Genomic DNA, 27,420 nt, shown 5'->3' with positions numbered 1-27,420 from the left:
GCTTCCAGCCAAGCAGGGAGCCTGCTGCAGGGCTAGATCCCAGGACACTGGAATCACGACCTGAGCCGGAGGCAGATGCTTAACGACTGAGCCACCCAGGCGCCCCTCAACCAGATTGTTTAAAAAAAAAAAAAAACGACTCCCTCTGTTTTGCCCATTACTAAAATTTCAAGTTATCTTCAATCCAAGGACTTAAAACAACTCAGTCACTGGGAGAAAGAACACATCATCTTAAGCCATATATACAAGAAATCAAAAGTTAATAGAGAATTCTCAATAATCAATTAGGGAGGACCAATGTATCATGAGGAAATTAAAAAGCTAATGTTTTAATTAATACCGATTCCATTTGGTCAGTTAGGATCTCACATTAGATATTCCACTTGTATTGTGACCCTGTCTTCCCGTCTCATTTAGTACAGGCTAAAGCCAAAAGGTGGGCAAAAGGGAAAAGAGATCAAGATCATTTATAAACAAGTGAATCCAGTCATTGTATTTATTTGGCTATTCTTATCATAGCAGAGAATTCTGAGTTTAAAAAAAAAAAAAAACTATCTTGCTTCTGACACTAGAAAAGGCAAAATACTATAACATGTCAATTAGTAATTATATTACCCAGGGAATACTATCCCAGCTAGCTCAATTTTCAGATGATGTGGTTAAGTAAGATACAATGTTAAAAGTTAACCTGAACTAGAAAATCATTTTGCTTACAATCACTAGGGATAACTTTTCTTAAATGTATTTATTTCTATTCCCACCTCCTTAGTAAGTAGATCTTATTGAACAAATCATTCTAAGTGAGAACTTAGCATGTTACTGGCTCAGTATTATCTTTCTATCATCTTATTCAGTAATCACATTCTACTTGTCTAATAAACCTATACTCCTCTAAAAAGGTATCAAAGCAGCCAAAATAGATTTCTAAACATTTAACTTATAGAAGAATAGTTTTATATCTAGACCTCAGTCCCTATATATTCTTGTTTTTGATACAATTCCAAGGTATGCATACTCATTAACGATACAGTGGAGACACCTGGAAGACATCGTCTTAACTAAACGATCAAACTGTCATGGCACACACTGACATCACGTGCCTCCTAATGACCTGCTCTGAGAGGAGCAGAGCATTTCTGTGCTACTCCTGCCAAAAGAACAGAACCTGAACCTAACAATGAGGAAACATCAAATAAACCAAAACTGAGGGAGAATCTATAAAGTAAATGGAATGTCTTTTTTTTTTTTTTAAACTGTCGAGGTCATGAAAGAGAAGAAAAGACTGAGGAATGGTTCCAAAATAAAGGACATGACAACTAAATATAACACATGGTCCTAGATTGGACACGGTACTTACAAGGGATATTAATGAGACAAACAATGAAATGTGAATGCAGTCTGTGGATTAGATGCAAAACTGAATCAGTGTTAACTTCCTGATTTTGATATTTGGACTGTAGTTACATAGGAGAGAGCTCTCATCCTTAGGAAATACAACAAGTAACAGGACATAATGTGTGCAACTTACTCTCAAATAGTTAAAAATGTCAACAGTAAGAGGGGCACCTGGGTGGCTCAGTTGGTTAAGCATCCGACTCTTGATTTTGCCTCAGGTCATGATCTCGGGGCTCAGAGTCATGGGATCAACCCCCCCCCCCACCTAGAACTCTGTGCTCAGCATGGAGTCTGCTTGAGATTCTCTCACTCTCCCTTCCGCCCCTCCCCTGGCTCATGCACGCATGCAGGCATGCTATCTCTAAACTAAATAAATCGTTTTAAAAATGTCAACAATAAGGGAATTGAGTAAAAATATAAATGAGCTCTGTGTACTATTTCTGTAACATGTAAATTTGAATGTCTAAATTTTTTTTAATGGACAGTGTTATGTTGTATTCAGTAGTATAGTTACTTCTCTAAAAACAGATTTCCACTCAGGTCGGTTCTGCCATACTGCTATAACAATTTGTAAACAGTCGCAACATGCACAAATTAACTCATACAATATCCTAAATACTCTAAAGACAGAAAATATTAGTACAATAAGAATCACAAACAGAATAAATTAAGTCAACTCTTAAGGCAAATTCACAGATGTACCTGCATGCCATAGCAAATTCCAAGAACAGGTTTGCCAATAGTGAATATCGCTGGATCAAACCAGGGAGCATCTTCTGCATACACAGAATTAGGTCCTCCAGAGATGATAATAGCACTGTGGATTTAAGGAAGAGAGTCAGTGAAGAATCCTCTAACTGCTAATTTTTATCCCAAAGTCCATGCCCTCTCTCCCTTGAAGCACTAAGACTCAGTACAGATGCAGAGATTTTGTTATGTTTTCAGTACCGTGGCAGATCCAGTCTCCTACACAGCTCAATCATCTGTACTCTACTGAAATGTGTGAAAGTCCATCAATTCAACATTCACTTGTTAATAAGTACAAACTTCAAATACATAAATACTAATGTTTCTAGCTGTAAAGGTTTAGCATGAGTTTGTTTTGTCTTCCACATTAATGAAGGAGTAAATGAGAATTCTAAAGGGAGATGGAGAAAATATAGGTCTTCCGGGAAGCAAGGAGTAAAGCAAGTCACAGAAAGACCCTAGATGACACAGCAAAATACAACAAAGGAGGACAGAATATGAATAATAACCTAACTTTGCCTGTTGAAAACCTATCCAACGTTCCCAACAATTTTACCTGAGACCCAGGAAAGGGAGCTAACATACGAATTTTGCCCATATGGCATTCTCTCAGAACCCAGGTCAATATTATAATTTCACTATATTATAATTTACAGAGCATTCGATGGGTTAACTTGGGAGTCGAACAGTTATTATGGAAAAGGCTGCAAACTGAGGCCTATGCTCTTCACCTGGCCAGTGATAGATCTAATTTGGCCCTCAGCATACACTCAAAAGATTGAGAACATTTTAATATTACGAATTTTACATAAAAATCCAGATTTCTGGGTTTTCTTTAGGAAGAGGGGAAAAAAAAATCTAGCAGCACTTGACCTTCACTCTCATATGGCTACAAACAACTGGAATCACAGAGAAACCTGCACCTTCAGACTACTCCTGCTTCCCAGTTTGCCACACATGCCCTCTTATACAATAGAGGCATACCTATGCTCATCACTTAATCTAAGGTATCCTCAAACTCATTTTAGGTTTGAGTTTTGCAGGAATCCTGATTTATCTACATTTCTAAAGGAAAATGCATTTTAAGATCTAACCAAAATCTTCTTACAAATTTAGGCAATTCACTTTGTAATTAGCAGCTGCTTGCCATATAAAAACACACAAACTAAAATACAGGCTTATAATACATCCAGAAGAATGATATAATAGTCAAATTCATAAAAATTATTCAGCAAGACAGGACATTTTTAAAAAATATAACAATTCAAGTGAGCTCAAAGGCCCCATTTGAACTTTGTATTGCTAACATGAATTATGCTATTCATCATGTTTGTTAGCCTGTCTCCTGCAAAAGAGACTAAAGACAACCTACTCAGATGATAAATGTAACATCTTTAAGATAACAATCCTAAAGGGGTGTAGCATTAGCCTTAAGGGTAGATACGCAACTTAGCTCTTTAAAAATGCATAAGCTAAAATTCTATAAAACATAAATAAACAGCCCTCTAGAATTTCAGTACATTATACTTAGTTTTATAAAAGATAACCACCATGGGACTGCCCAGCATTTCTCATTAATCTGCTAAACAACTCATGACTGTAAGATTCTTAAGACTATTAAAAAGAAAAGGGAATGGACTTAGTCAAGGATGAAACCTAAGCAGTTTAAGCCAATTATGAAAATTCTTATCTCAATAACTCTCAAGAAGAGCTAATCACTCAGTCTTCTAGTTCTACCCTGCAATTATTTTGAAACTAACTTGCAATTACAAAGCCAATAAGCCACAAGGCATTCCAGATACCAATTTTAAGCAGGTCAAATTTCCAAAAACAAGTAGGTTAAGAGGTCTTTCCTCTCATAATATTAATATTCTAGGAAAAGGATGATCAACTAGATAGCAGACAGGATTATAATAAGCAAAGCCACAGGGCTATAGTTCCTATACTCCTACACAGAAAGAACCTCTAGACACAAGCAGGACCTAAGAATTGTTTATAATCAGGTGGCAGGAAAAATAATTAGCATTCTATTGCCAAGTATTTGGCTACCCTATTTTTTTTTTTTTTTAAGATTTTATTTATTTATTTGACAGAGAGAGACACAGTGAGAGAGGGAACACAAGCAGGGGGAGTGGGACAGGGAAAAGCAGGCTTCCCGCCGAGCCAGGAGCCTGATGCGGGACTCGATCCCAGGACCCTGGGATCATGACCTGAGCCGAAGGCAGACACTTAACGACTGAGCCACCCAGGCGCCCCCAGCTACCCTATTCTTAAACATTTAGCCTGGGTTAGTCTGCTGGAGATTTTTTGTTTGTTTGGGGTGAAGGGAATGAAGGAGCTTAGTTATGACAGAGAGACATTTAGAATTCTCACACAGTTTTTTGATTCCCTAAAACTGGTTCTCACTGGCAAACTGACACAGTCACGTTAGAGAAACTCAAGGGTCCCTTCTTATTCTAAAAATTCTACAGTTTGAAAAGAGATGACTGGGGCGCCTGGGTGGCTCAGTCGTTGGGCATCTGCGTTCGGCTCAGGTCATGATCCCAGAGTCCTGGGATTGAGCCCCGCATCGGGCTCCCTGCTCAGTGGGAAGCCTGCTTCTCCCTCTCCCACTCCCCCTGCTTGCATTCCCTCTCTCGCTGTGTCTTTCTCTGTCAAATAAATAAATAAAATCTTTTTTTAAATAAATAAATAAAAAGAGATGACTGTTTTTAACTGTATCCTAAGACTAGGACAGTTAAATTTCAACCTGTCTTTTCTGCTTTCCAATTCACTCTATTTCAGAAACAAGAATCACAGGATAAACAGGTCTATGAAGACTTTAAAAGTTAACCATTTCTCTAATGGAAAAAAATTATGCTTTTGAGAAAAATTAAACATATTGTATTTTGAAAGAAATATAGCATTAATGTTTAAGACCCAATTAAAGTTACAAACTGCAGTTGTTTGCTTTTGGTAACACTCTTAATATACAAAGACCATCAATTCCATGAGAAAAGGCATAGCATTAACCAGAAATTGTTAAAGGAAGAAACAATATAAGTTGGCTGTCATTTTGACTAGTTCTGAGCATAAAAGCTGTTGAATTAGACCTTATATTAGACTTGAGAAACCTTCATATTTTAGAAACTCAGTCTCTTGGGATAGGAGGCAAAAGAGACTCATTGGACACAGAATTCTTCTCATTTAGGTATTCTAGCCACTGTATATATTCCTTTGATCAAACACTCGGGGATGAATGAATGACCATAATAGCCAAATTCAAGTCTGACCCAAAATCCTAAAAAAAAATAAAATATTCAAATGAAAAATTCTTGTAACTGTGCAATTAAAATTAAGGCATAAAATTAAGGCAATCTTTTTAACTAAAAATTATTTTTCCTTTAATTTTTTAAAAATCAGAACCAGGGGCGCCTGGGTGGCTCAGTCGTTAAGCATCTGCCTTCGGGTCAGGTCATAATCCCAGGGTCCTGGGATTGAGCCCGGCATCGGGCTCCCTGCTCCGTGGGGGGCCTGCTTCTCCCTCTCCCTCTCCTGCTGCTTGTGTTCCCTCTCTGTGTCTCTCTCTGTCAAATAAATAAATAAAAATAAAATCTTTAAAAATCAGAACCACAGAAGAAAACTTTTTGTAAAACCACTGCATGTCTTATATTCACTTAAAAAAATTCAGTGCCCAGGGCACCTGGGTGGTGTAGTCGTTTAAGTGTCTGACTCTTGGTTTCAGCTCAGGTAGTGATCTAATGGTCCTGAGACAGAGCCCCAGGTCGGGCTCCGCACTCAGCATGGAGTCAGCTTAAGACTCTCTCTCCCTCTCTGCCCCACCACCTCTCCCCTAACCCCGAACACTCCCTCGCTCTCTCAAAATATATCTTTTAAAAAAAAAAATTTAGTGCGCAAGCAAATTAATAAAAAATTCCACAATCTAAGCTCAATCTCATAGAAAATACAAGTGTAAGGTCTACCGGAATCCTTGCTCTTTTATGGCAAATGCTGGTGTTTCCAAGGGAAAGATTTCCGACTGCACGAACAGTTCTCTCACTCTTCGATCTATGACTTTCCCGTACTGGGCACCAGCATCCAGAATGACAACAGCTCCTTCATAGTGGTGGCGGCCATCCTTAAGGTCTCCTCCAGCATTCTCCAGCTGCAAATATTAAGGCAAATGTCCTCTTAGTTATAAAAATTAGAGCTCCTTTAAAAAAGAGTGGTCACTGTCAGCTCCAAAAACATACAGAAACAAAAACTGTTAACTTGCCAATTCAAAAGCACTTCTTTTAAAAGGAAGATTTTTATACATATCCATACGTGGGCATACATAAACACTTTAATAAAAGCCAGCATTTACTGACTATGTAATATAGTCACTTTACATATAAATGCATCTTATATATATTATCTAACATGGTGGACATACAACCCAGCTGTGCCAAAATATAGTCCTAGTTTATGCCTGTTATACTGGCATTATTACTAAGAGGGCCTCCTGTGAATCTCAAAAGCATCCTAGCTTGAACAATAAATTATATGGTCACCCTATCTAACAGTCACAGTATTCCTATGAGGGATATACTGATGAAGAACTTAAAGTTTGCTGCCAGAGTATAAGCATGCTCAAATTCATTTCATTAGGATTTTTTGTATTACATGAGGAAACGGTTATATACAGATGCATCCAACCCATAACATTAGAATTTTAAAAAGGTTTTTTAATCTTATTTCTGTCACCTATATATTGATAATACTTTTCTGGAAAGCAATTTGACAAAATGTAAAATTTTTAACTATGTATGCTGGAATAGTTACTTGGAACTGGCTTCAGATTAATGTAAGAGTAGGTGGGTATGGATGAAACAAGATTGCTTGCCTATGCACTGAAATCACTTCAGTTGAATGATACACAGTCTTCATTTTAGTCTAGTCTCTATTCTGTTTTTGTACATTTTATATAAGAAAAAAACTTTAGGGGTGCCTGGGTGGCTCAGTCGTTAAGCGTCTGCCTTCGGCTCAGGTCATGATCCCAGGGTCCTGGGATCAGGCCCCACATCGGGCTCCCTGCTCGGCGGGAAGCCTGCTTCTCCCTCTCCCACTCTCCCTGCTTGTGTTCCCTCTCTCGCTGTCTCTCTCTGTGAAGTAAATAAATAAAATCTAAAAAAAGAAAAAAACTTTAAAAACATGTGTGTACTCTGGAAAAACACTTGTAGGATGCATATAATCCCATTTTAAAATATTTCATCAAGAATGTATATACATGTATGAAGAAGAAACACAGAGACAGATACACACAAAAATACTAACAGAGGTTGTATCCAAGTAATGAGCTACAGGTGATTTACAATTTTTCTCATACTCTTCAGTATGGTTTTTTTTTGTTTCTTTTTTTTTTAATTTTATTTTATTATGTTATGTTAATCACCATACATTACATCATTAGTTTTTGATGTAGTGTTCCATGATTCATTGTTTGCATATAACACCCAGTGCTCCATTCAATACGTGCCCTCTTTAATACCCATCACCAGGCCAACCCATCCCACCAGCCCCCTCCCCTCTAGAACCCTCAGTTTGTTTCTCAGAGTCCATAGTCTCTCATGGTTCGTCTCCCCCTCCGATTTCACCCTCTTCATTTTTCCCTTCCTGCTATCTTCTTCCTTTTTTTTTTTTTTCTTAACATATAATGTATTATTTGTTTCAGAGGTACTGGTCTGTGATTCATCAGTCTTACACAATTCACAGCGCTCACCATAGCACATACACTCCCCGATGTCTATCACCCAGCCACCCCATCCCTCCTACCCCCCACCACTCCAGCAACCCTCAGTTTGTTTCCTGAGATTAAGAATTCCTCATATCAGTGAGATCATATGATACATGTCTTCTTCAGTATGTTTTAAATGTTTACAATAAACATTTTTGGAGTTTTCCCCCCTCCAGCTGTAAAATTTGCACATAAAAAAGCATAAGCCAGTCCTTCAGACACTTATGTAATTCTTTCCATGCCTCTTCCTTTTCCCTTTATATGAAAAAACAAAAGACTTCACAACATCACTAACAAACACTTCTGCTACAGTAATGAAAAAAGCCAACAATCACAGCCATCTACAGAGGAGGATTTGTGAGAAGGACTGACCACAGGCCAGAAAGAATTACTCAGATCATAAAAATGAAGATTTTAATCATATGAATACTGAACAATGTAGAAAAAGCAGAATACAGAAAGTTTATAAAATATATTAGAGTGCAAGAAATACTAAAACTTTTTCCTTTTAGACCTTTGCCCTTAGTCCACACACAAACATACATACTACTCTTTAAAGAATTTATCTAAAATTCTTTAATCTTAATCTATTTTTTTGTAAAGAATAGAAAGTGTTGGGGCGCCTGGATGGCTCAGTCAGTTAAGCAACCGACTCTTAATCTCAGCTCAGGTCTTCATTTCAGGGTCGTGAGTTCAAGTCCTGCATGGAGCTCCAAGCCCAGTGGGAAGCCTACTTAAAAAAAGAAGGGGGGGAGGGGGGAGGGGAGCAGAGCAAAGAAAGAAGAGAAAGAAAAGTTTTGGGGCACCTAGCTGGTTTGGTCGATGGAGCGCATGACTCTTAATCTCTTGGTTGTGAGTTTGAGCTCCATGTTGGCTGTAGAGATTACTTAAAAATAAAAATCTTTTTAAAAAAGTGTTTTGAAGGACTACTTTGTTATTGTGTCCCCTTATCACTGTCAAAATTTTTACCAAATCCAGTACAACCTGTTTTGTTTTTTTTAACACTGCAGGCAGAGTTCTCACTTTCCATGATTCTGACAAGCATAAATTTCAGTTATCATGGTTTATACCAAGGTTTAGTTAACTAACATCAGTCTGCAATAACATGGCTCAAATTTCAGTTACCATAATTAGCTGTGAGAAATTACATTAAGTACAAACTTCTCTGTCAGCTCTTCAATCCATAAATCACATTAATAACAAATATGATGATCACTGACCGATGTGTCCCTTCTTTTAAAGTTTATTGCAACTGGACAGTGCAAAACAAATAGCTAGAGTACAGTTGTGTTACCTCCTTATTGCCCAGTAATAAATCCACATGACATTTTACAGGGAGCCTGCTTCTCCCTCTGCTCCTTATCCCACTCATGCTCTCTCTCTCTCTCAAAAGTAAATAAACAAAATCTTTTAAAAAAAGAAAGAAACTCTTGGAGGTATTTCATGACATTTCAATTGTAAAGGATAAAATGTCAAAAGCCAAGGAGGCACAGAAAAGATGCAAAGGGAAACACTGTTTTAAGGCATAGAAAAGATGCAAAGGGAAAGACTGTTTAAACTACTCTTGATTCATATTTCACAAAGAAAACAATTCTCATTGTGTCTAATGTTTTAACTTATACTAAACAGTTATAGTATTTTATTTCTTATACTTGTATAATTAACAGTAAGATTTAATGTTTTAACAAAATATTTTAAAGGTCCCCAAACCACTGTAATCTTCACACTGAATAAAACTGCTTTGCATAAGGACCACCTGGGTACCTCAGTCAGTTAGGCATCAGATTCTTTTTTTTTTTTAAGATTTTATTATTTATTTATTTATTTATTTGACAGAGAGAGAGAGAGTATGCACAAGCAGGGGAAGCAGCAGAGAGAGAGGGAGAAGCAGGATCCCTGTAGAGCAGGGAGCCCGATGTGGGGCTTGATCCTAGGACCCTAGGATCATGACCTGAGCCAAAGGCAGACGCTTAACTGACTGAGCCACCCAGGTGCCTCTAAGCATCCAAATCTTGATTTCAGCTCAGGTCATGATGTCAGGGTGGTGAGAATGAATCCCGCAACAGGCTCTGCGCTGGGCATGGAGCCTGCCTGAGATTTTCGGGGTGCCTGGATGGCTCAGTCCATTACACATCGGACTCCTGGTGTCCGCGCAGGTCATTATCTCATGGGTCTTGAGATCAAGCTTGTGTCAGGCTCCATACTCAGGGAGGAGTCTCCTAAAGATTCTCTCCCTCTACCCCTCCCCCAACTCTTCTGTATGTGTGCACATGCATGCATTCTCTCTAAAAAAAAAAAAAAGAAATAAATTACTTCGCATGGTTTCAGCTTGCACAATCATTTTTATGGTCGTCCTACTATTATATAGTGAGGACTGTCTGTATTTCTTTAAATCAACTCATTTTTACTTAATTGAATTTTAAAAGAAAAATGTATACTGTTTTCTTATCAGCTTTTGAAAATGTTCAATCATATGATATCAGAGGTCATTGAGGAAATACTGAATCCTTGACTCATTCTTTCTACCTCAGCTATCAACTTGCCTATCCAGCACAAACTTCAACAACTCAGGGGAAAGCAAAAAGGTCACCAGTAACGTAAGCAAAAGTTCCTTTCCCTCAAAACCTAGACTCTATTTACTCCTACTTCACAGAGTTATAAAGTTTGATAGACTTCCAAACCTTAACAGATTAGAAAAAGGACCCTAATGAGAAAAGAAGCTGTTAGTCACATCAATAGTAGAGACAAATAAAACTCAACAGTACACAACAGAAAAATCTATTATATCTATTTATACAATTAAAAAGTAAACACAGAGACGCCTGGCTGGCTCAGTCTTAGGGCGTGTGACTCTTAATCTTAGGGTGTAGAGGCTACCTAAAAATAAAATCCTTAAAAGAAAAAGAAAAAGAAACACAAATGCCTAAAAGGTTCACATCCCTCTCAACTGACTTGAGGTCATCATAATAAAGTAAATGATGTTCATAAAGATATCTTTTAAGACATCAATAAATGATATTAAGGAAACAATCAAACCATATCAGTACCCTAATTTAACAATAAAGCAAAATAATCTGACAGATTCTCATAAGATGAAGATGGTATCATTTTTGGATCTTCCTGAATTTCCATGTATCACTGAACAGCAAAACCAAAAACTAAATGACAAGTTATCTCCCCAAATAGAAGCTGGTAGGAACAAACTACCATAGTCACAAACTCTAGTGTAACAGCATTTGTGGGGGAAACAACCGAGTTTCACTGAATAACTTGAGAACAGAATTCCAAGATAGCCAAAAAGGTACTCGCTAGAAACCACAGGGGTCAGGAGCGCGTGGGTGGCTCAGTCACTTGAATGCCTGATTTTTGGTTTCAGCTCAGGTCATGATCTCAGGGTCGTGAGATTAAGCCCCAGGTTGGGATCCATGCTCGGGGGGGGAGTCTGCTTGAAGATTTTCTCTCTCTGCCCCTCCCCCTACAAAAGCACACTCTCTCAAATAAATAAATAAATCTTTATTTAAAAGAAAAGAAAGTACAGGGGCCAATTCGACTACAGCAGTTGCACCGGGAGAAGGTATGCATACTCCAACAGTAACATGGGTAGCAGGAGACCCAAGGTAAGGCTTAAACAGGTGGAAGGAGTTTAATCCCCATGAACTTTCTCAACTAATGGGCCAGGGCTCCCTTCTAGAACAAGGCTCACAAATGAGAAGCAACTGCTGGGAGCAGAATCAAAATTAAGCAGGACAAGGGCAAGGAAGAAGGAAAATAGAAGTGTCAAACTAAAATAGAGGGAAGAATCAGAGCAAGGAATCCTCAGAGAACAAGCTGCCATAATTTTAACAGAAGAGGGGGCTCTATAAAGTTATAAAAGTTATCTGAATCAAGATTCCTTCTAAAAACTCAGGAAAACTATATTCACATATAAGAGAAACAAATTATAGAAGTCAAATCCTATACAAAGTTACTCAAAGTAAAAAAGAGAGAATAAGGAATAAAAACATCCTACAAGAGCAAGCCAAAAAGAAGAGATCAAAACTGGAAAGTACAATTTTAAATGAACTAAAAGATATTAAGAAAATTATGTAAGGCATAAAAGATTATGAATCAAAATTAGACTATGAACCCAGAATGACCAATCTCAACATATACTTGTGTTTACATTTTTATTTAAATTCCACTCAGTTAACATACAATGTAATATTGGTTTCAGGTGTACAATATAATGATTCAACACTTCCATACAACATGCAGTGCTCATCAGGACATGTGCCCTCCTTAATCCCATCACCTATTTCACCCATCCCCCCCACCCACATCCCCTCTGGTAACCATCTGTTTGTTCTCTAGAGTTAAGAGTCTGTATCTTGGTTTGCCTTTCTCTCTTTTTTCCCCTTTTGCTCATTTGTTATGTTTCTTAAATTCCACATATGAGTGAAATCATATGGTATTTGTCTTTCTCTGACTGACTTATTTTGCTTAGCATCATACTCTCTATAGAGCTCCATCCACATCGCTGCAAATGGAAAAATATGGACCGCTTCACAAATTTGCATGTCATCCCTCCACAGGGGCCATGCTAATCTTCTCTGTACCAACACATATGCTTAACAAATTACTGGGCTTTAAAGAAAAAAACCTTTCAATATTTTGGATAAAAAGCACACATGACTTATAATTCACTCAACTATACATTTGTTGTGTGTACTTTTCTTTATCCATGTTTTATTTTACAATAAAAAGATTTTTACAGTTAAAAAAAAGGGAACTAATATTTACTTCATACCTAGTATTTCATGTGCTTTACATATTTTCTTATTCATAATGGTATGTACTTCTATTTTGCAGATGAAGAAAATGAGACTCCGATACTATATCACCTGCCTAGAGACACACTGGCAGAAGAAGGTAAATGTAGGCCTTTTCAAACCCCAAAACAAGTAGCACTATAGAGGTGGGTAAATATGCATTATATTTTTGGAAGACTTCAAAGTTATTTTAATTTTTTTTTTTTAAAGATTTTACTTATTTATTTGAGACAGAGAGAGAATGAGAGAGACAGAGAGCACATGAGAGAGGGGAGGGTCAGAGGGAGAAGCAGGCTCCTTGCCGAGCAGGGAGCCCGATGCGGGACTCGATCCAGGGACTCCAGGATCATGACCTGAGCCGAAGGCAGTCGCTTAACCAACTGAGCCACCTAGGCGCCCTATTTTAATTTTTAATATTTTGGTACTTACAAGGTAAGCTTTATTACTTTAGAAAGTTTGCTTACATGAGTGAAATAATGTTCTGCTGATGTCTGAGAAAAGTAGTAGTATGCTATATAAATGATTTTGGAAGTTGAATTTCATCAGTACTAAACTTATTCAGGTAGTTGCTCTTCAAAAAACACTTTAGTAGACTTCAGTTGCCAAAATAAAAGTCTTAGGGTTAAAAGAGATTTTAAGAACCACCCCCCACCCACACACACAGACATTTTAGTCATCTGAAATACTCAACTACCCAGAATAATCCTTTCATTACCAAAAGGCTACTGAAGTAGCATATTAACTTATTTAATCTCACCATACCTATAACTTGGGAAAAATTGTACATTTTCTTCACAAAATTATCTAACATCTTAGGTACTTTAGAAATGTCAACAAACTTAACTGAAGGTTTTTCTTAAGAAACCATCACCTCACATACAACACTGAATGAAGTTTGAGCCTACAATTAAAGGGTTAAATGGAAGAGACTCTCTAGCTCTTGATCTTATCATATGCTTGTGTTCTACCCTCCTTTTTTTATTTTTGAAAAATTTTAAACCTACAGAAACCTACAGAAAGGTTGAAAATATGGCATAGGGTGCCTGGCTGGCTCAGTCAAAGGAGCATGTTAACTCTCGATCTCGGTGTTGTGAGTTCAAGCCCCACACTAGTTGTAGAGATTACTAAAAACAAATAAATAAACTTTAAAAAAATTTTAAATTTAAATAAACTTAAAAAAAATCTATAGCACGATAAACCCCACTGTCCACCTAAATTTAACAATTAGTAACATTTTGCCACATTTGCATTATTTCTATCTATATATACTTCTTCCTCTGAACTATTGGAAAATAAATTATAGATATTTCTCTCCCAAAAAACTTTTCAGCATGTACTTACTTCCTACCAACAGGGACATTCCTCTATATAACTACAATACATAATCACACCCAAGAAACTTAGTCCTAATAGTATCTACACACAAATTTCCTCAAATGTCACCACTAATGTCCTTTATGGCTTTTTTTCTTTTCCAGATTTGAGAGAGAGAGAGCATGAGCAAGTGGGGGGAGGAGCAGAGGGAGAGAGAGAGAATCCTGAAGCAGATCCCCCCCAAACCCACTGAGGGTGGAGCCTGATCCCAGGACCTTGAGATCATGACCTAAGCCAAAAATCAAGAGTCCGCCATTCAACCAACTGAACCATCCAGGTGCCCCTGGCTTTTTTGTTTTGTTTTGTTTTTAATTCCAGAACCCTATCAAAAACCACAGACTCTGTACTCACACTGTCATGTCACTGTCTCCTTTAATCCAGAACTACCTATTCACCTTTTTACGGTCTTTTAGGACACAGCCATTTTTTTGAAAGTTCAGACCAGCTTTCTGTAGAATATGCCTCAACCAGAATCTATTTGCTGCCTTATGATTAGATTCCAAATAAACATTTTTTTGGCAACAATCTTACACTGATGATGTAATTATGCTTCTTCCTAATAAAACACGATGGCAAGGATACGATGTCATTTTATTCCACTATTGGTGATCCTGACTTTGATCAGTTGGTTAACAAGCCTATGTTAAAAAAAGAAAAAAGAAATCGGACTTCAAGTCCTCCCCCTGCTTAAAATTCTTCAATTATTTCCCCTCAGAATAAAGTTCAATTAAGTCCAAAATACCGTCCAAGCCCTAAAAGGTCTTGACCTAATCTTTAACCTAAACTGCTGTTTAAACACCCCATGATCCCACAGAGGGTAATGTCCTCTTTGGCTGAAAAATCCCAACATGGATAAATCAATCTCAGACATGCCAACTGAAAGAAGCCAGACACCTCTAAAATCACACTGTATCTTAAATTTTCCATTAGCTCAGTGACACAGCTGTCACTGCCATGGCCATAGTTATGTACAATTTGATATAAAATCCCTCAAGGGAAAGAGATTCCCTGGAGTCTCTCAGAAAATTTCCCTTAGAGCAGAAAGATGTCCCAAGGTTTGAGCAAAAGAAATATAGCTGAGCTTGGCTGAAATTCACCTAGGATAGACATTATGAAACTTTATATAACTCTATTTCATTTCTCTATGTCATTTCTCTATGTATTCTACAAACACTTGAGCAAGACCCCTGGAGAGTGCAGTGGCTTGTTACTACTAGTAGTATCACTGGACAAGTGCAACCCCTTAACATTTAAAAACTACTTGAAGAAGGGCTGAATTCTGGATACTACCTGAAAAACTTCCATTGATATCTTCTGGTAAGATCAAGGAAGTACTAGCATCAAAACTTGCAGAATGAGGGAGGCCTGGGTGGCTCAGTCGTTAAGCGTCTGCCTTCGGCTCAGGTCATGATCTCAGGGTCCTGGGATCGAGTCCCGCATCGGGCTCCCTGCTGAGCGGGGAGCCTGCTTCTCCCTCTCCCACTCCCCCTGCTTGTGTTTCCTCTCTCGCTGTCTCTCTCTCTCTCTCAAATAAATAAAATCTTAAAAAAAAAAAAAACTTGCAGAATGAGTCATCAATGGCCTGGAAAAAAATTCCAGAAGTAAGTGAGCACTCTCAAGAATTGCTGAATCATCAAAATTCTTGATGGCATGGAAGATGTGTGGAAAAACAGTTCTTGGACAACTCAGGTCAAAAAATAACTTAGAAGTATCAGACTAAACATGAAGAAAGTTTTAAAAATACCAAAACTAATTTAGTTCACATTTTTTTAATTGTAAGTGGTATATGATTCTCAAAAAAGTCTAAGTCTCTTAAGATATATATAAAAAATTCTAGGTGCAATTATTTTTTTTTTTTAAGATTTTATTTATTTATTTGAGACAGAATGAGAGAGAGAGAGCACATGAGAGGGGGGAGGGTCAGAGGGAGAAGCAGACTCCCTGCAGAGCAGGGAGCCTGATGCGGGACTTGATCCAGGGACTCAAGGATCATGACCTGAGCTGAAAGCAGTCGCTTAACCAACTGAGCCACCCAGGCGCCCTCTAGGTGCAATTATTGAATACAGTTGACAGTTATACAGTAGTTCATTCTATGTACACGTATATGAAAGAAGTCTGACCATATGCTTATATCTGTTTAGCTGGTTAGTACTTTATACTCTTTGCTCTACTTATGCATGTTTTTAATATTCTATATGTAACAGACTGTATTATTGGCCCTAATTCTTCACTATTCCCTATATCCATGCCATTTCTCATATGACTTTGCAGTTCATCCTGTTTTAGGCAGAATATATTTCCTCACTCTTGACATTGGGCTCAACCATGAGACTTGTTTTGGCCAAGGTAATGAGGGCTGAAATGGTAGAGTGCCAAGCCATCTTAATGATTCTACTTCCATCCTGTCCTTCTGCCATCATGAAAACACCATCAACCTAGTAGTCCCAAGAGAAGGATGAAAGTAGTGGAGCTCAGCAATGCTGAGCTGACCCACAAACTTGTCAGCAAAAAATTAGTTCACATGTCCTGAATGTTTAATACCACCTAAGGTGAAATTTTACAAAAACTGTTTAACACCAAAGCACCCACGGCAGGTTCTCAATCGGTAACATACTATGATTCTGCTTTCCCTGGCCATATATAGCAGAAATGCATAAGAATACAGGGCAAAATTATTCAAAATGGCTGTAATCATGCTTAGCTCTCTGTGACCTTGTCCTTAAGATACACATTACACTGATTCTCTAGCTTTGGAAATTTAAAAAATAAATACATACTTATCTTTTTTTTTAAGGGGGTAACTAATGAAGGAAAGACATAAGGGAAAAGGAACCACGTAGAGGCACTATTAATTAACCTCTGGAGAGGTAGGCCTGGTGAACCCAAGATTTACCATACCAGGATAATATGCCTCACAAACTGATAGAAAAGTTCTTATCAAACACCTGAAAATAGTTTTTTATATGCAAATACTGCACCAATGCCAAGGTTGCATTTTTTTAAAAAAAAAGAAATAGAAACCCAGCCTTATTAAATCCCGAGTGCTGGGCGCCTGGGTGGCTCAGTTGGTTGAGTGACTGCCTTCGGCTCAGGTCATGATCCTGGAGTCCCTGGATCGAGTCCCGCATCGGGCTCCCTGCTCGGCAGGGAGTCTGCTTCTCCCTCTGACCCTCCTCCCTCTCATGCTCTCTGTCTCTCATTCTCTCTGTCTCAAATAAATAAATAAAATCTTTAAAAAAAAAAAAATCCCGAGTGCTTCCAAATCCTTTTTCATCAGCTTTATTGTCAAATTATTTTTTTATTTTATTTATTTTAGAGAGAGAGAGTGCATGGGCACACATGCAAGCAGGGGGAGGGACAGAGAAAGAGAGAGAGAATCCCAAGCAGACTACCTGCTAAGCGTGGAGTCCAACACAGAACTCAATCTCACGACCTTGAGATCATGACCTGAGCAGAAATCAAGAGTCAGATGCTTAACTGACTGAGCCACCCAGAAGCCCTCAAATTATTTTTGAATTTAAAATTCAGATTGCTATTATCAAATAAAGAAGTTGTTCATTTCTACTGGTACATGTTTATAAAGCCAATCTAAAAGTAGCCTGTTTACCAACAAACCATATCCTATTCCCATTAAAATACAGCTCAACAAGGTACTTTTTAAAATACCCTTAAGGACAAAATATTATGATGCAATTTTTTTTAAAGACTTTATTTATTTATTTATTTATTTGACAGAGAGAGACACAGCAAGAGAGGGAACACAAGCTGGGGGAGTGGAGAAGGAGAAGCATGCTTCCCGCTGAGCAGAGAGCCCAATGTGGGCCTCGATCCCAGGACCCTGGGATCATGACCTGAGCCAAAGGCACACACTTAACAACTGAGCCACCCAGGCGCCCCATGATGCAATTTTTTTAAGTTTATTTTACTCTACCAGTGTTTATCTCTTCCAGGTATCAAGTAGATTATTATAACCTAAATATTCTAAACTGTACAAAATAGAAAATACCAAAACCTATTAAGGTATCCTCTGACCCAGTAATTCCACTCCTAGGTATTTATCCAAGAGTAATGAACATCTATGTCCACAAAATCTGGAAACAGTCCACATGACCATCAACACGTGAATGGATAAATTCTAGTATATCCTACGGTGGAATACTACACAACAATAAAAATGAACTAGTAATACAACATAGATAAACCTCAAAAACATTATGCTGAATGAAAGAAGCCAAACATCACCATACGATTCCATTTATATAAAGTTCAAAGCAGACAAAACTAATGTCTGGCTATAGAAATGGGAACAGTGGTTGCTGCTGGAGGAACCAAGGGACATGCAAGAACTTGGGAGTGATAGAAATGTTTTATATCTTGATTGGGGTAGTGGTTACACAGGTATATACATTTGTCAAAATTCAAACTGTACACTTAAAAGATCTATACACTTCACCTATGTACATTTTACCTCAATAAAAACAAGCAAAACAAAATACTTATTAGTGACCTTTTTCAAACCATGTGTCTCCACAAACTGACAATGTTACAATAAGCAATTGTTTACCCTCAGCCTTCAGGGGCACCAGATGGTCAAGCTCTGCCATGGTGTCAAAAACAAGGCCAACATTCACTCAAATCTAAGAGCCCCTCCATTACAAAACCAAAATCAGGTTAAATCCACTTAAGTGGATTAAGCATCCAATTAACCATCCATTAAAAGTTTGTACTTTTATTCCTAATTACCTTTAATTACCTTTTAAAAAGTTATCTCCTCAGTCTAATGCTGTAAATCTGGTGCCTTATTTCACCCAATCAGATGTCGGGAGTTGGGAGGACCATATCTCACAGTTCATGACAATAATGCAACAATATGAAAATGTTCCACCAAATTATAACTTAGGATCTCACAACAAAAATGGATCAAAGACCTAAATATAAGAGCTAAAGCTACAAAGCTTTCAGAAGAAAACATAGGCAATTATACAAGATTCAAGGTCATTAGGAAATGCCCCTTAGGAGGCAAACCATAAAACAGACTCTTAAATATAGAGAACAAACTGAGGGTTGCTAGAGGGGAGGAGGAGGGATGGGCTAAATGGGTGATGGGTATTAAGGAGGGAACTTTTGTGATGAGCACTGGGAATTATATATAAGTGACAAATCACTAAATTCTACTCCTAAAACTAATATTACACTGGATGTTAACTGGAATTTAAATAATAATAATAATAATAATAATAATAAAAAGGAAATGCTCTTTAGATGAAACACCAAAAGACAAGTGACAAAAGAAAATAAGTTGAACTTCATCAAAATTATAAGCTTTTATGCATCAGAGGACACCATTAAGAAAGTAAAAACCCACAGAATGGCAGAAAATATTTGCAAAACATATTTCTGATAAGAAACTTGTCAAACTAGAATAAAGAACTCTTACAACTCAATAAAAAGACAAGTAACCTACTTTTAAAAATCAGCAAATGATTTGAATGGACATTTCCCCCAAGAAAATATACAAATGGACAATAAGCACGTGAAAAGATGTCCAACGTCATCGGTCGTTAGGGAAATGCAAATCAAAATCACCATGAGATACTACTTCATATCCACTATGATGGCTATAATCCAAAAGACAAGTGCTGGCAAAAACGTGGAGAAATTAGAACCTCATGCACTACTGACAGAAATGCTGCAGAAATACTGACAGAAATACTGCAGCCACTTTGGAAAACAGTCTGACCATTCACCAAAAGGTTAAATACAGAATTACTACATGACCCAGCAATTCCACCCTCATGTATATACCCAAAAGAAATGAAAACTTATGTCTACGCAAAAACTTGTACAAGAATCTTCATAGCAGCATTATCCATAATATCCAAAGGGTATAAAAAAACCAATGTCCATCAGCTGATGAACTGGTAAGTAAAAGGTGGTATATCCATACAACAGAATATTATTTGGTAATAAAGAATAAGGTACTTAACACATGCCACAAGACAGATGAACTTTGAAAGCATTACACTAAATAAAAGAAGCCAGTCCCAAAAGACTATATACTGTAAGATTCTAGTCATATAAAATGTTTAGAATGGGCAAATCTATAGAGACAAAACAGATTAGTAGTTGTCTAGGGTTGGGAGAGAAAGGCAGACCAGGAGAAAGGAGGACTGATTGCTAGAAGGTAGAGGATTTCTTTTGGGGGTGATGAGAATGTTCTAAAATTAACTGTGGTGATGGTTGTACAAATCTGTGAGTATACTAAAAACTACTGAACCCTTTATATGGCACAATCTTATGGTATACGAATATCTCAATAAAGTGGTTATAAAAATATATTTTTTAAAGATTTTATTTATTTGACAGAGAGAGACAAAGTGAGAGAAGGAACACAAGCAGGGGGGAGTGGGAGAGGGAGAAGCAGGCTTCCCGCTGAGCAGGGAGCCCGATGCGGGGCTCGATCCCAAGAGCCTAATGCAGATGCTTAATGACTGAGCCACCCAGGCGCCCCTAAAAATATATATATATTTTTTTTAAGAAAAATAAAGAGTAGAATCTAGGTTTTACACCTAAATGCTGACTAAATATTCAACTTGCTTGTCAGTTTGAAATGCTTCATAAAATGTTAAAGGGGGAAAAAAATTACAGCATAAAAAGTTCACTATTACCAATAAATGTATCAAAACAATGATTTATCTATAATTCATCTAAATTTTCCCAAATTAGTTAGGAATTGTTCATCCAAAATTTGTTCAAAGCAGCATTTTAGAATTCCAGAGTCTTAGATTTATATTCATAATGAGACTCAGAGGATAAGAATTACTAAAACTAATTTTCCAAATTACAGACAATGTGAAGGTGACTTAAATTTACACAGATCTCAGTAAGTTTTAAGAGACAAAATGGATTCTGTTCTCCTGTGACAAACAAGAATATCAGAATTTTGCATGTCCAGGCAGCTTTAAAAGTTTGGGAAACATCCCCTGAAAACGTTATGGTAGAGTAGAGCAGATTTTATCTGTTGGTCAGTTTCAACACTGCTGGTTCTCACCTTTTAGAAAACAAGTAATGTGACACTCAGTTTTTAAGAATTTCATAAACTCTTAGCATAGTTACTAACTCAGAAATAATTATTCTAATATACACATTAGGATTAAATGTTAGCCAAATTTTAAATAGATGTCACTGTTGAAATCAAGATCCAAACTCAGGGCAATACGTGCTCTATAACTAGAGTGACCATATGGCCCAGTTTGCCAGGACTGTCCTAATTTACACCTGTTATTCCCACACCCACCCATTTATCTCATAGTCTTCATTTTTTAACATTCTTATGAATAACTGCATTAAAGTAACATAGGATGGGTTTGTTACACTTTCACTTTATACTTCCACCTTCTGCCATGGTTTTGTCTAGTTCTGTGGAGTACAGGTGCAATGAACACAGAGTTCTCACTTCTAACTTTAGGTTCAATCTGCAAGCCAACCACTCATATACCATTTCTTTTTCCACATCCTTTCCTAATAAAATGAAGTACACCTGGACAGGGACATCTAAGGGTAGCTAACTCTATCCAGTCTTGAGTGCCACAGCCATTGCTCAGCTTGCAAGATGCACCAAACCTCTAGACCATCATCATCTGCGTCAGTGGGAAATGTGAATAAGGTATCTGTAAAGTATATGCAGGAAAGAGATGTTGTGTGTTCCCGTGCATGATTTCCAAAGAGAGTAATTTGAGCATTCTTGCTACAGGAGTTTTGCCATTTATTTACTATATTGTATAAAACCAAAATTTCTTATTTTGTTTGGTAATGTTTTATTTTAGAGAAAATTACAATTTATTTTTACCAATTCCTTTTATGTTTAAGTGCCCCAGTTTAGACAAAGACTATAAGGTCACACTACTATAACCAAACACCTCACTCCCTATCACATTATAATGTATTGTATTAGGGAATGTACGGACATAACTATATAAACCATCTCCTTGGTCCTCAAAACATGGCAAGGATCCACCACTAGAAAACCAAGTAATACCACATTACTACTATAGTAAAACTATTTTTTTAAACCACTGTGATTCTTAAGCAAATACAGAAACGTCTCTATTCCACAATAAGCATGAGAAAAGTATTCTACACAACTCAGAATTATACATGTTATACAAAGAGTCAAATTCCTATGAAACGATTACTTTTCTGTTGATTCACAAAGTGCTTCAGAATTATGCTTTAGCCCTGAGGACTTCATTCATTTTGAGCATCTAAACAGAGTCTAGGTTAGAAGGAAACATGAAGACATTGTAAGCACCATTAACAGAGGTAAATTTTATTCTTCTGGATAGCAAAGAAGTATTCATTACGTTAAACAGCATCCTTTGGAATAGCAATCATTAAACGGCCTTTTAAAAGTATCAAATACATTTGAAAAGTATAGGACAAGTCTACATTTGGTCCAGCTAAAAGACAAGGCTATCTGAAGCTCCTGGAGGAATTTCAGAACCTTCCAAGTCTAAGAACAGGAAACAATAAAAACTATTCCTTTTGTAACAGCTCTTTCATTCTAGATGAAGATTCTTTTTTGAGGGGCAGAGGGAGAAAGAGAGGGAGGTAGGAGTGAGGAAGAAAGAGAGAAAATCTTAAGCAGGCTCCACCCCCAGCACAGAGCCCAATGTGAGCTCAATCTCACAACCCTGAGATCATGACCTGAGCCAAAATCAAGAGTCAGACACTTAATCAACCTAGCCCTAGATGAATATCTTATTATCTGAACAAAATCTGAAGCAGGAAAAAAAAATCTTTGACCTTTAAAAAAGTGTTCTATAGAGTTATCATAAAAGGACAGTTGTTTAATACTCAGTGCAACCCAGGAAAAAAATCTTGTTATCTTTCAACCTGATTCAAAAACTTAAATTTAAAGGGGCACCTGGGTGGCTCAGTTGGTTAAGCATCTGCCTTCAGCTCATGATCCCAGAATCCTGGGATCCAGCCCTGCCCCTCACCCCATTCGTGCTCTCTCTTACTTTCTCTGTCTCTCTTTCTCAAATAAATAAAACCTTTAAAAAAATAAAATTTGGCTTGTTTTATTAAAAAAACCTTATTTTTTTTTTAAGATTTTATTTATTTATTTGACAGAGAGAGACAGCAAGAGAGGGAACACAAGCAGGGGTAGTGGGAGAGGGAGAAGCAGGCTTCCCGCTGAGCAGGGGGCCCGATGCGGGACTCGATCCCAGGACCCTGGGACCATGGCCTGAGCTGAAGGCAGACCCTTAACGACTGAGCCACCCAGGTGCCCCCCAAAAACCTTAAATTTAAAAATGCCAAATTTAAAATTTTAACAGTAGAGGTCATTAAAGATTCTATATCACAATCAATTTATAAAACACCTTTAATTCAAATATGATTTACCCTAGTCAACATCTAGGTAAGGTGATGAAGCAGGTCCCACTTCTGCTCCAACCAAGAATGTGAGGGTTAGATAAGGCCAAAAAGTGGGAAATTTCACAAGTAGCCCAAAGAACAATATTCTGATAATCCTGCCTTAATAAAACAGAAAATAGTTACTATGTCTGATACTTGACCTTTATAGTATTCATATATAACATTGAGTAGCGGTAAAAAAAAGCTTTTAAATAAACCATTATATAAGATCTTAACTTCTTAAAGACATTATATCAACTCCTTAAATAAGAAAACAATAACCTCTGCTTTGGATAGTTAATCAGCCCAAATGTTTTTATAGATGTTAGGTCTCTCCCTAATTTCTATCATGCAAAAATGTCATTTTAGAAAATCCTGATACAAACTGAAATGTACCAGAATAGGAATCAAAATCAGCTCTTTCCTCCCACTTTAATTTATGAACCAGGATTTACACAAAACTGTCAAGAGTCACAATAGGTGTAACAAAGTAAGCTTGGGTACAGTACTTGTATTTCACTCCAGAGGGAAGGGTGGTTCAGTGGTAAACTATGGAAAAGAGATGCCTATCAGATTTCCAGGTGGACCTCTTAGACATACCTTATTTCACCTAATTTATTATGCATATTATCCCAAGTTTACACATCTCTTTACTTGAAATGTTTCTTATGATCAATGACATATCACCATTTAACTGTAGGGAGTTTTTTCCTCCTTAAGAGTACATGAAATAATAATAGATTTGATGAAATATGTTATTTCCCTGATGGTTCCTCCTGAAAGTGCTTCCAATTCAGTTCACATCTAATTGTTACTCCAAACACACACACACACACACACACACACAAACACACATCTTTGAGTATGTTTTTAAAGGACCTTGAAATAAAATTAATCAGCAATTCACTGCTGATTAATTGAATATTGAATCAGCAATATTCAAAAATATATCAAATTGATTGAGACTCTCCTTAAAATGCAAGTTAAACAAAACAAAAATATCAACTAGGAAAAAAAAAATGTAGGCTCGGGCGCCTGGGTGGCTCAGTTGGTTAAGCGACTGCCTTCGTCTCAGGTCGTGATCCTGGAGTCCCGGGATCGAGTCCCGCATCGGGCTCCCTGCTCCGCAGGGAGTCTGCTTCTCCCTCTGACCCTCCCCTCCCCCCTCTCATGTGCTCTCTCTCATTCTCTCTCTCTCAAATAAATAAATAAAATCTTAAAATATATATATATATGCTCTATACACCTAAGACACACAAATTTGGAAACTGAGTCTTGAACTTTCTGCTGCCAGTTAATTTTGTGAAAATACTCTTCTCAAATCACCACATATCTTTCAAAGTCTGAAATTAGGTTTAAGTCCTCCTATTAGTGGTCATTTCCTCTACCCGCACAAAGATAAGTTATCAGTCTCAAAACAGAAAAATGCTTTGCAAGTGAGCTAATGTACAGAAAAGAGCTGCACAATGAGGTTTACATTAGCTTCTGAGGTCAAAAACAAGTTCGACTGTCTTCATTCCCCTTTAGAGTCCCGAGAAAAGAGTTTCACATTGTCTACGCATTAGTTTTCTCGGTTTAAAAGAACATATCGCTACCTTATCATCTTTCCTCATTTGTTCAACAAATAGTATTTTAATGTTTAGGAGGTACTAGGCAATCATTAGTAGGAGAGGATCTACTACTAATATGTGACACTTAGACACCACCTTTGAAAGAGAATACCACCTGCATGAGGCACTACTATCTGACTTAGAACACCAATTCCCACCTGACTTTTAAAATCCCATACACATGAATAAAATTTAATGAAGTAACTTCTTAAAGCCAGGCTCTAAACAGTGTACAGGAGATACATCTTGCTCAAGTTAATCGCCAATTCAAAACTATGCACTTTATCGCTGACAAAAGCGACTTTGTGAGGGTCTGAAAACTCCAAGCCAACGAAAATTTTAATACAGAAGTGAACGCGAAGGTGCTCAATTCAGAAGCGAGACGAAAGAGGAGGGTCTAAAAAAAAAGTGAGTTGGAGGCGACGAGAAGCGCAGCGGCGACCCAAACGTGCTCTCCCCACATCAAGTTAGCAACTTCTCCAACACCCCGGGATTCCCCACTTCCCCAGCCCTCGGACGCGGTGGCCGCGGCTCGCGTCCCGGAGAGGGCTCCCCGCCGCGGGGAGCGGATCCACCGCAAACAAACGTGCAAAAGCAGCAGCCAGCGACTAGGGGCGGGGTTAGACCCACGCTCCAGCCCTCGGAGAAGGATGGGGGGGAGGGCAGCGGAGCGAACGACCCTCGGGTCACCGGCCCTGACCGGGGACGGGGGGTGGGGAGGACGGGGGACTGCAATCACGCGGCCTCGCGGAGGGCCGGCCTCGCCGCCGCGGACCCCAAGGCCGGCGCTGGGGAACGGGGAGGGCCTCACCGAGGACAGGCGGGAAATGGGGAGGCGGGAAGACTGCAGGCCAGCACAGCTTGAACGCCGCACGCGAGGCCCCGACCCTGCCTTGCCTTCCGCGGGCCCCAGGAGGTCCACAAAAGGCCCCCAGCCTCCCGAAGGGACGGGGGTGAGGCTGAGGAAGCAAACACACACACCCGCTTGCCTCCCTACCTCCACCCTCCGGCCACCCTCCGGCCACGCTCCTCGGGCTCCGAGCCCCACAGCGGAGCGGGGGAGGCGAGGGCCAGCGGCGTGGCCGCGGGGAGCTGACGCCCTCCCCGACGCCCGGAGACCGGCGGGCGCAGGAACCCCGACACGAAGACAAAAATCAACAAAGCACCTGCCGCTCCCGAGGAGAAAACATGCCACAGGCCCCGACCGGGGACTCTCCGACGCGCAGCTGCCCGGGCCGCAGGGCTGCGCAGACGGGCTGGGGGGAGGAGGGTCGAGCGGTGGTTCCCTGGCCCCGGAGCCTCGCCTGCTCCCAGAAGCCAAAGACTGACCTTGGAGTCTCCGTTGCACAGAGCCATCGGGGCCGGGGCCGCGGCAGCGGCGGCCACGGTATGAGACGGGGCGGGAGAGGGCCGGCGGGGTCGACGCCGCGGGCTGGGGCTTGAGGAGGAGGCCTGGTCTAGAAGCGGGCGGGCGCGGAGAGGAGCTGGCCGACTGCGAGGCGCCGAATGTAGCAGCAGCCGCGGAGCGCGGGCCCCAGCGCCGCGGGAGAGGAGACCAGCAGCGCGCACGCTGCCCCCGCCTCCTGCTTCCGCCCCGGCCGGCCACTGGGAGGAGCCAGAGCCCGTTCGGCTAGGCAGCCAAACCGCGGACACCTGGCAGATGCCCCCGCCGCCAAATAAGCCCGCCTGGGGAGGAGGGGCCTTCGGTGTCCGGCCCCGCCCCCCAGGTCCGTTCCCGCCGCCCAGGTCCGCCTCCGGGAAAAGGAACCCGCAGCTTCTCCGGCCCGCGGGTCCACGGGAAGAAGGGACTGCGGCGCCCGGCCCCGCCTCCGCCGCCAAAGCCCGCCCCCCAGTAGGAACCTGACCCGCCTCCGCCCCCTCTGGTCCTCCCCTGGGGGGGAGGAGCCCGCAACTAACAGCCCGGCTCCCGTCCCGCCCCCGCACCGGGCAACCGGCCTTGGGAGGAGGAGGAGCCCGAGGCGGTCGGCCCCTCCTCGCCGTGAAGGCCCACCTCTGAGAAAAACCCGAGCCTCCGAGAGCTTGCAGGAGGCTTGCCGGCCGGCGGCCTTCAACCACTGTGAGAGGCTGGGGGAGCGGAGTAGGAAGTCTCCGGAGAGCTGGGTCCTAGCCATTGGCGCGGTCTCATGTCAGGTTGTGGGACACGGGGTCAGCCAAGGCTACTGTGAAGAGTTTCGTCGTGACATCTCAAGGGACGTCCAAGTGAGATTTGATCACATAGGTCCGCAAAAGTTCTACAGCGGGTCCAGAATTTCCATAAGGAGGAGGTTTGGGAGCGGCAGTCTGGTGGGAT

General features: G+C 39.7%; 1 protein-coding gene and 1 non-coding gene across 2 annotated transcripts in view; both read right to left on the bottom strand.

Annotated features, from left to right (window-relative positions):
- The window catches only part of GMPS (guanine monophosphate synthase), a 68,131-nt gene extending 41,183 nt beyond the window's left edge, over nt 1-26,948 (bottom strand). Inside the window, exons 1-3 of the mRNA XM_034997612.1 lie at nt 26,439-26,948; nt 6,105-6,286; nt 2,098-2,212 (exon numbers count right to left, since the gene is read on the bottom strand). Coding sequence (XP_034853503.1) covers nt 2,098-2,212; nt 6,105-6,286; nt 26,439-26,465 — 324 coding nt within the window. The 5' untranslated portion in view covers nt 26,466-26,948. The remainder of the gene's footprint in view (nt 1-2,097; nt 2,213-6,104; nt 6,287-26,438) is intronic.
- On the bottom strand, nt 12,424-12,527 carry LOC118007174. Its single transcript, XR_004678306.1, has one exon. It is a non-coding gene; the product is annotated as a U6 spliceosomal RNA (small nuclear RNA).
- Nucleotides 26,949-27,420: the final 472 nt, after the last annotated feature.

This window comes from Mirounga leonina, unplaced genomic scaffold, assembly GCF_011800145.1.
Source record: "Mirounga leonina isolate KUSES-001 unplaced genomic scaffold, KU_Mleo_1.0 Mir_115, whole genome shotgun sequence".
Lineage (NCBI taxonomy): Eukaryota > Metazoa > Chordata > Mammalia > Carnivora > Phocidae > Mirounga > Mirounga leonina.
The sequence above is the reverse complement of the archived record's forward strand: the minus strand, read 5'-3'. Positions and strand labels throughout refer to the sequence as shown.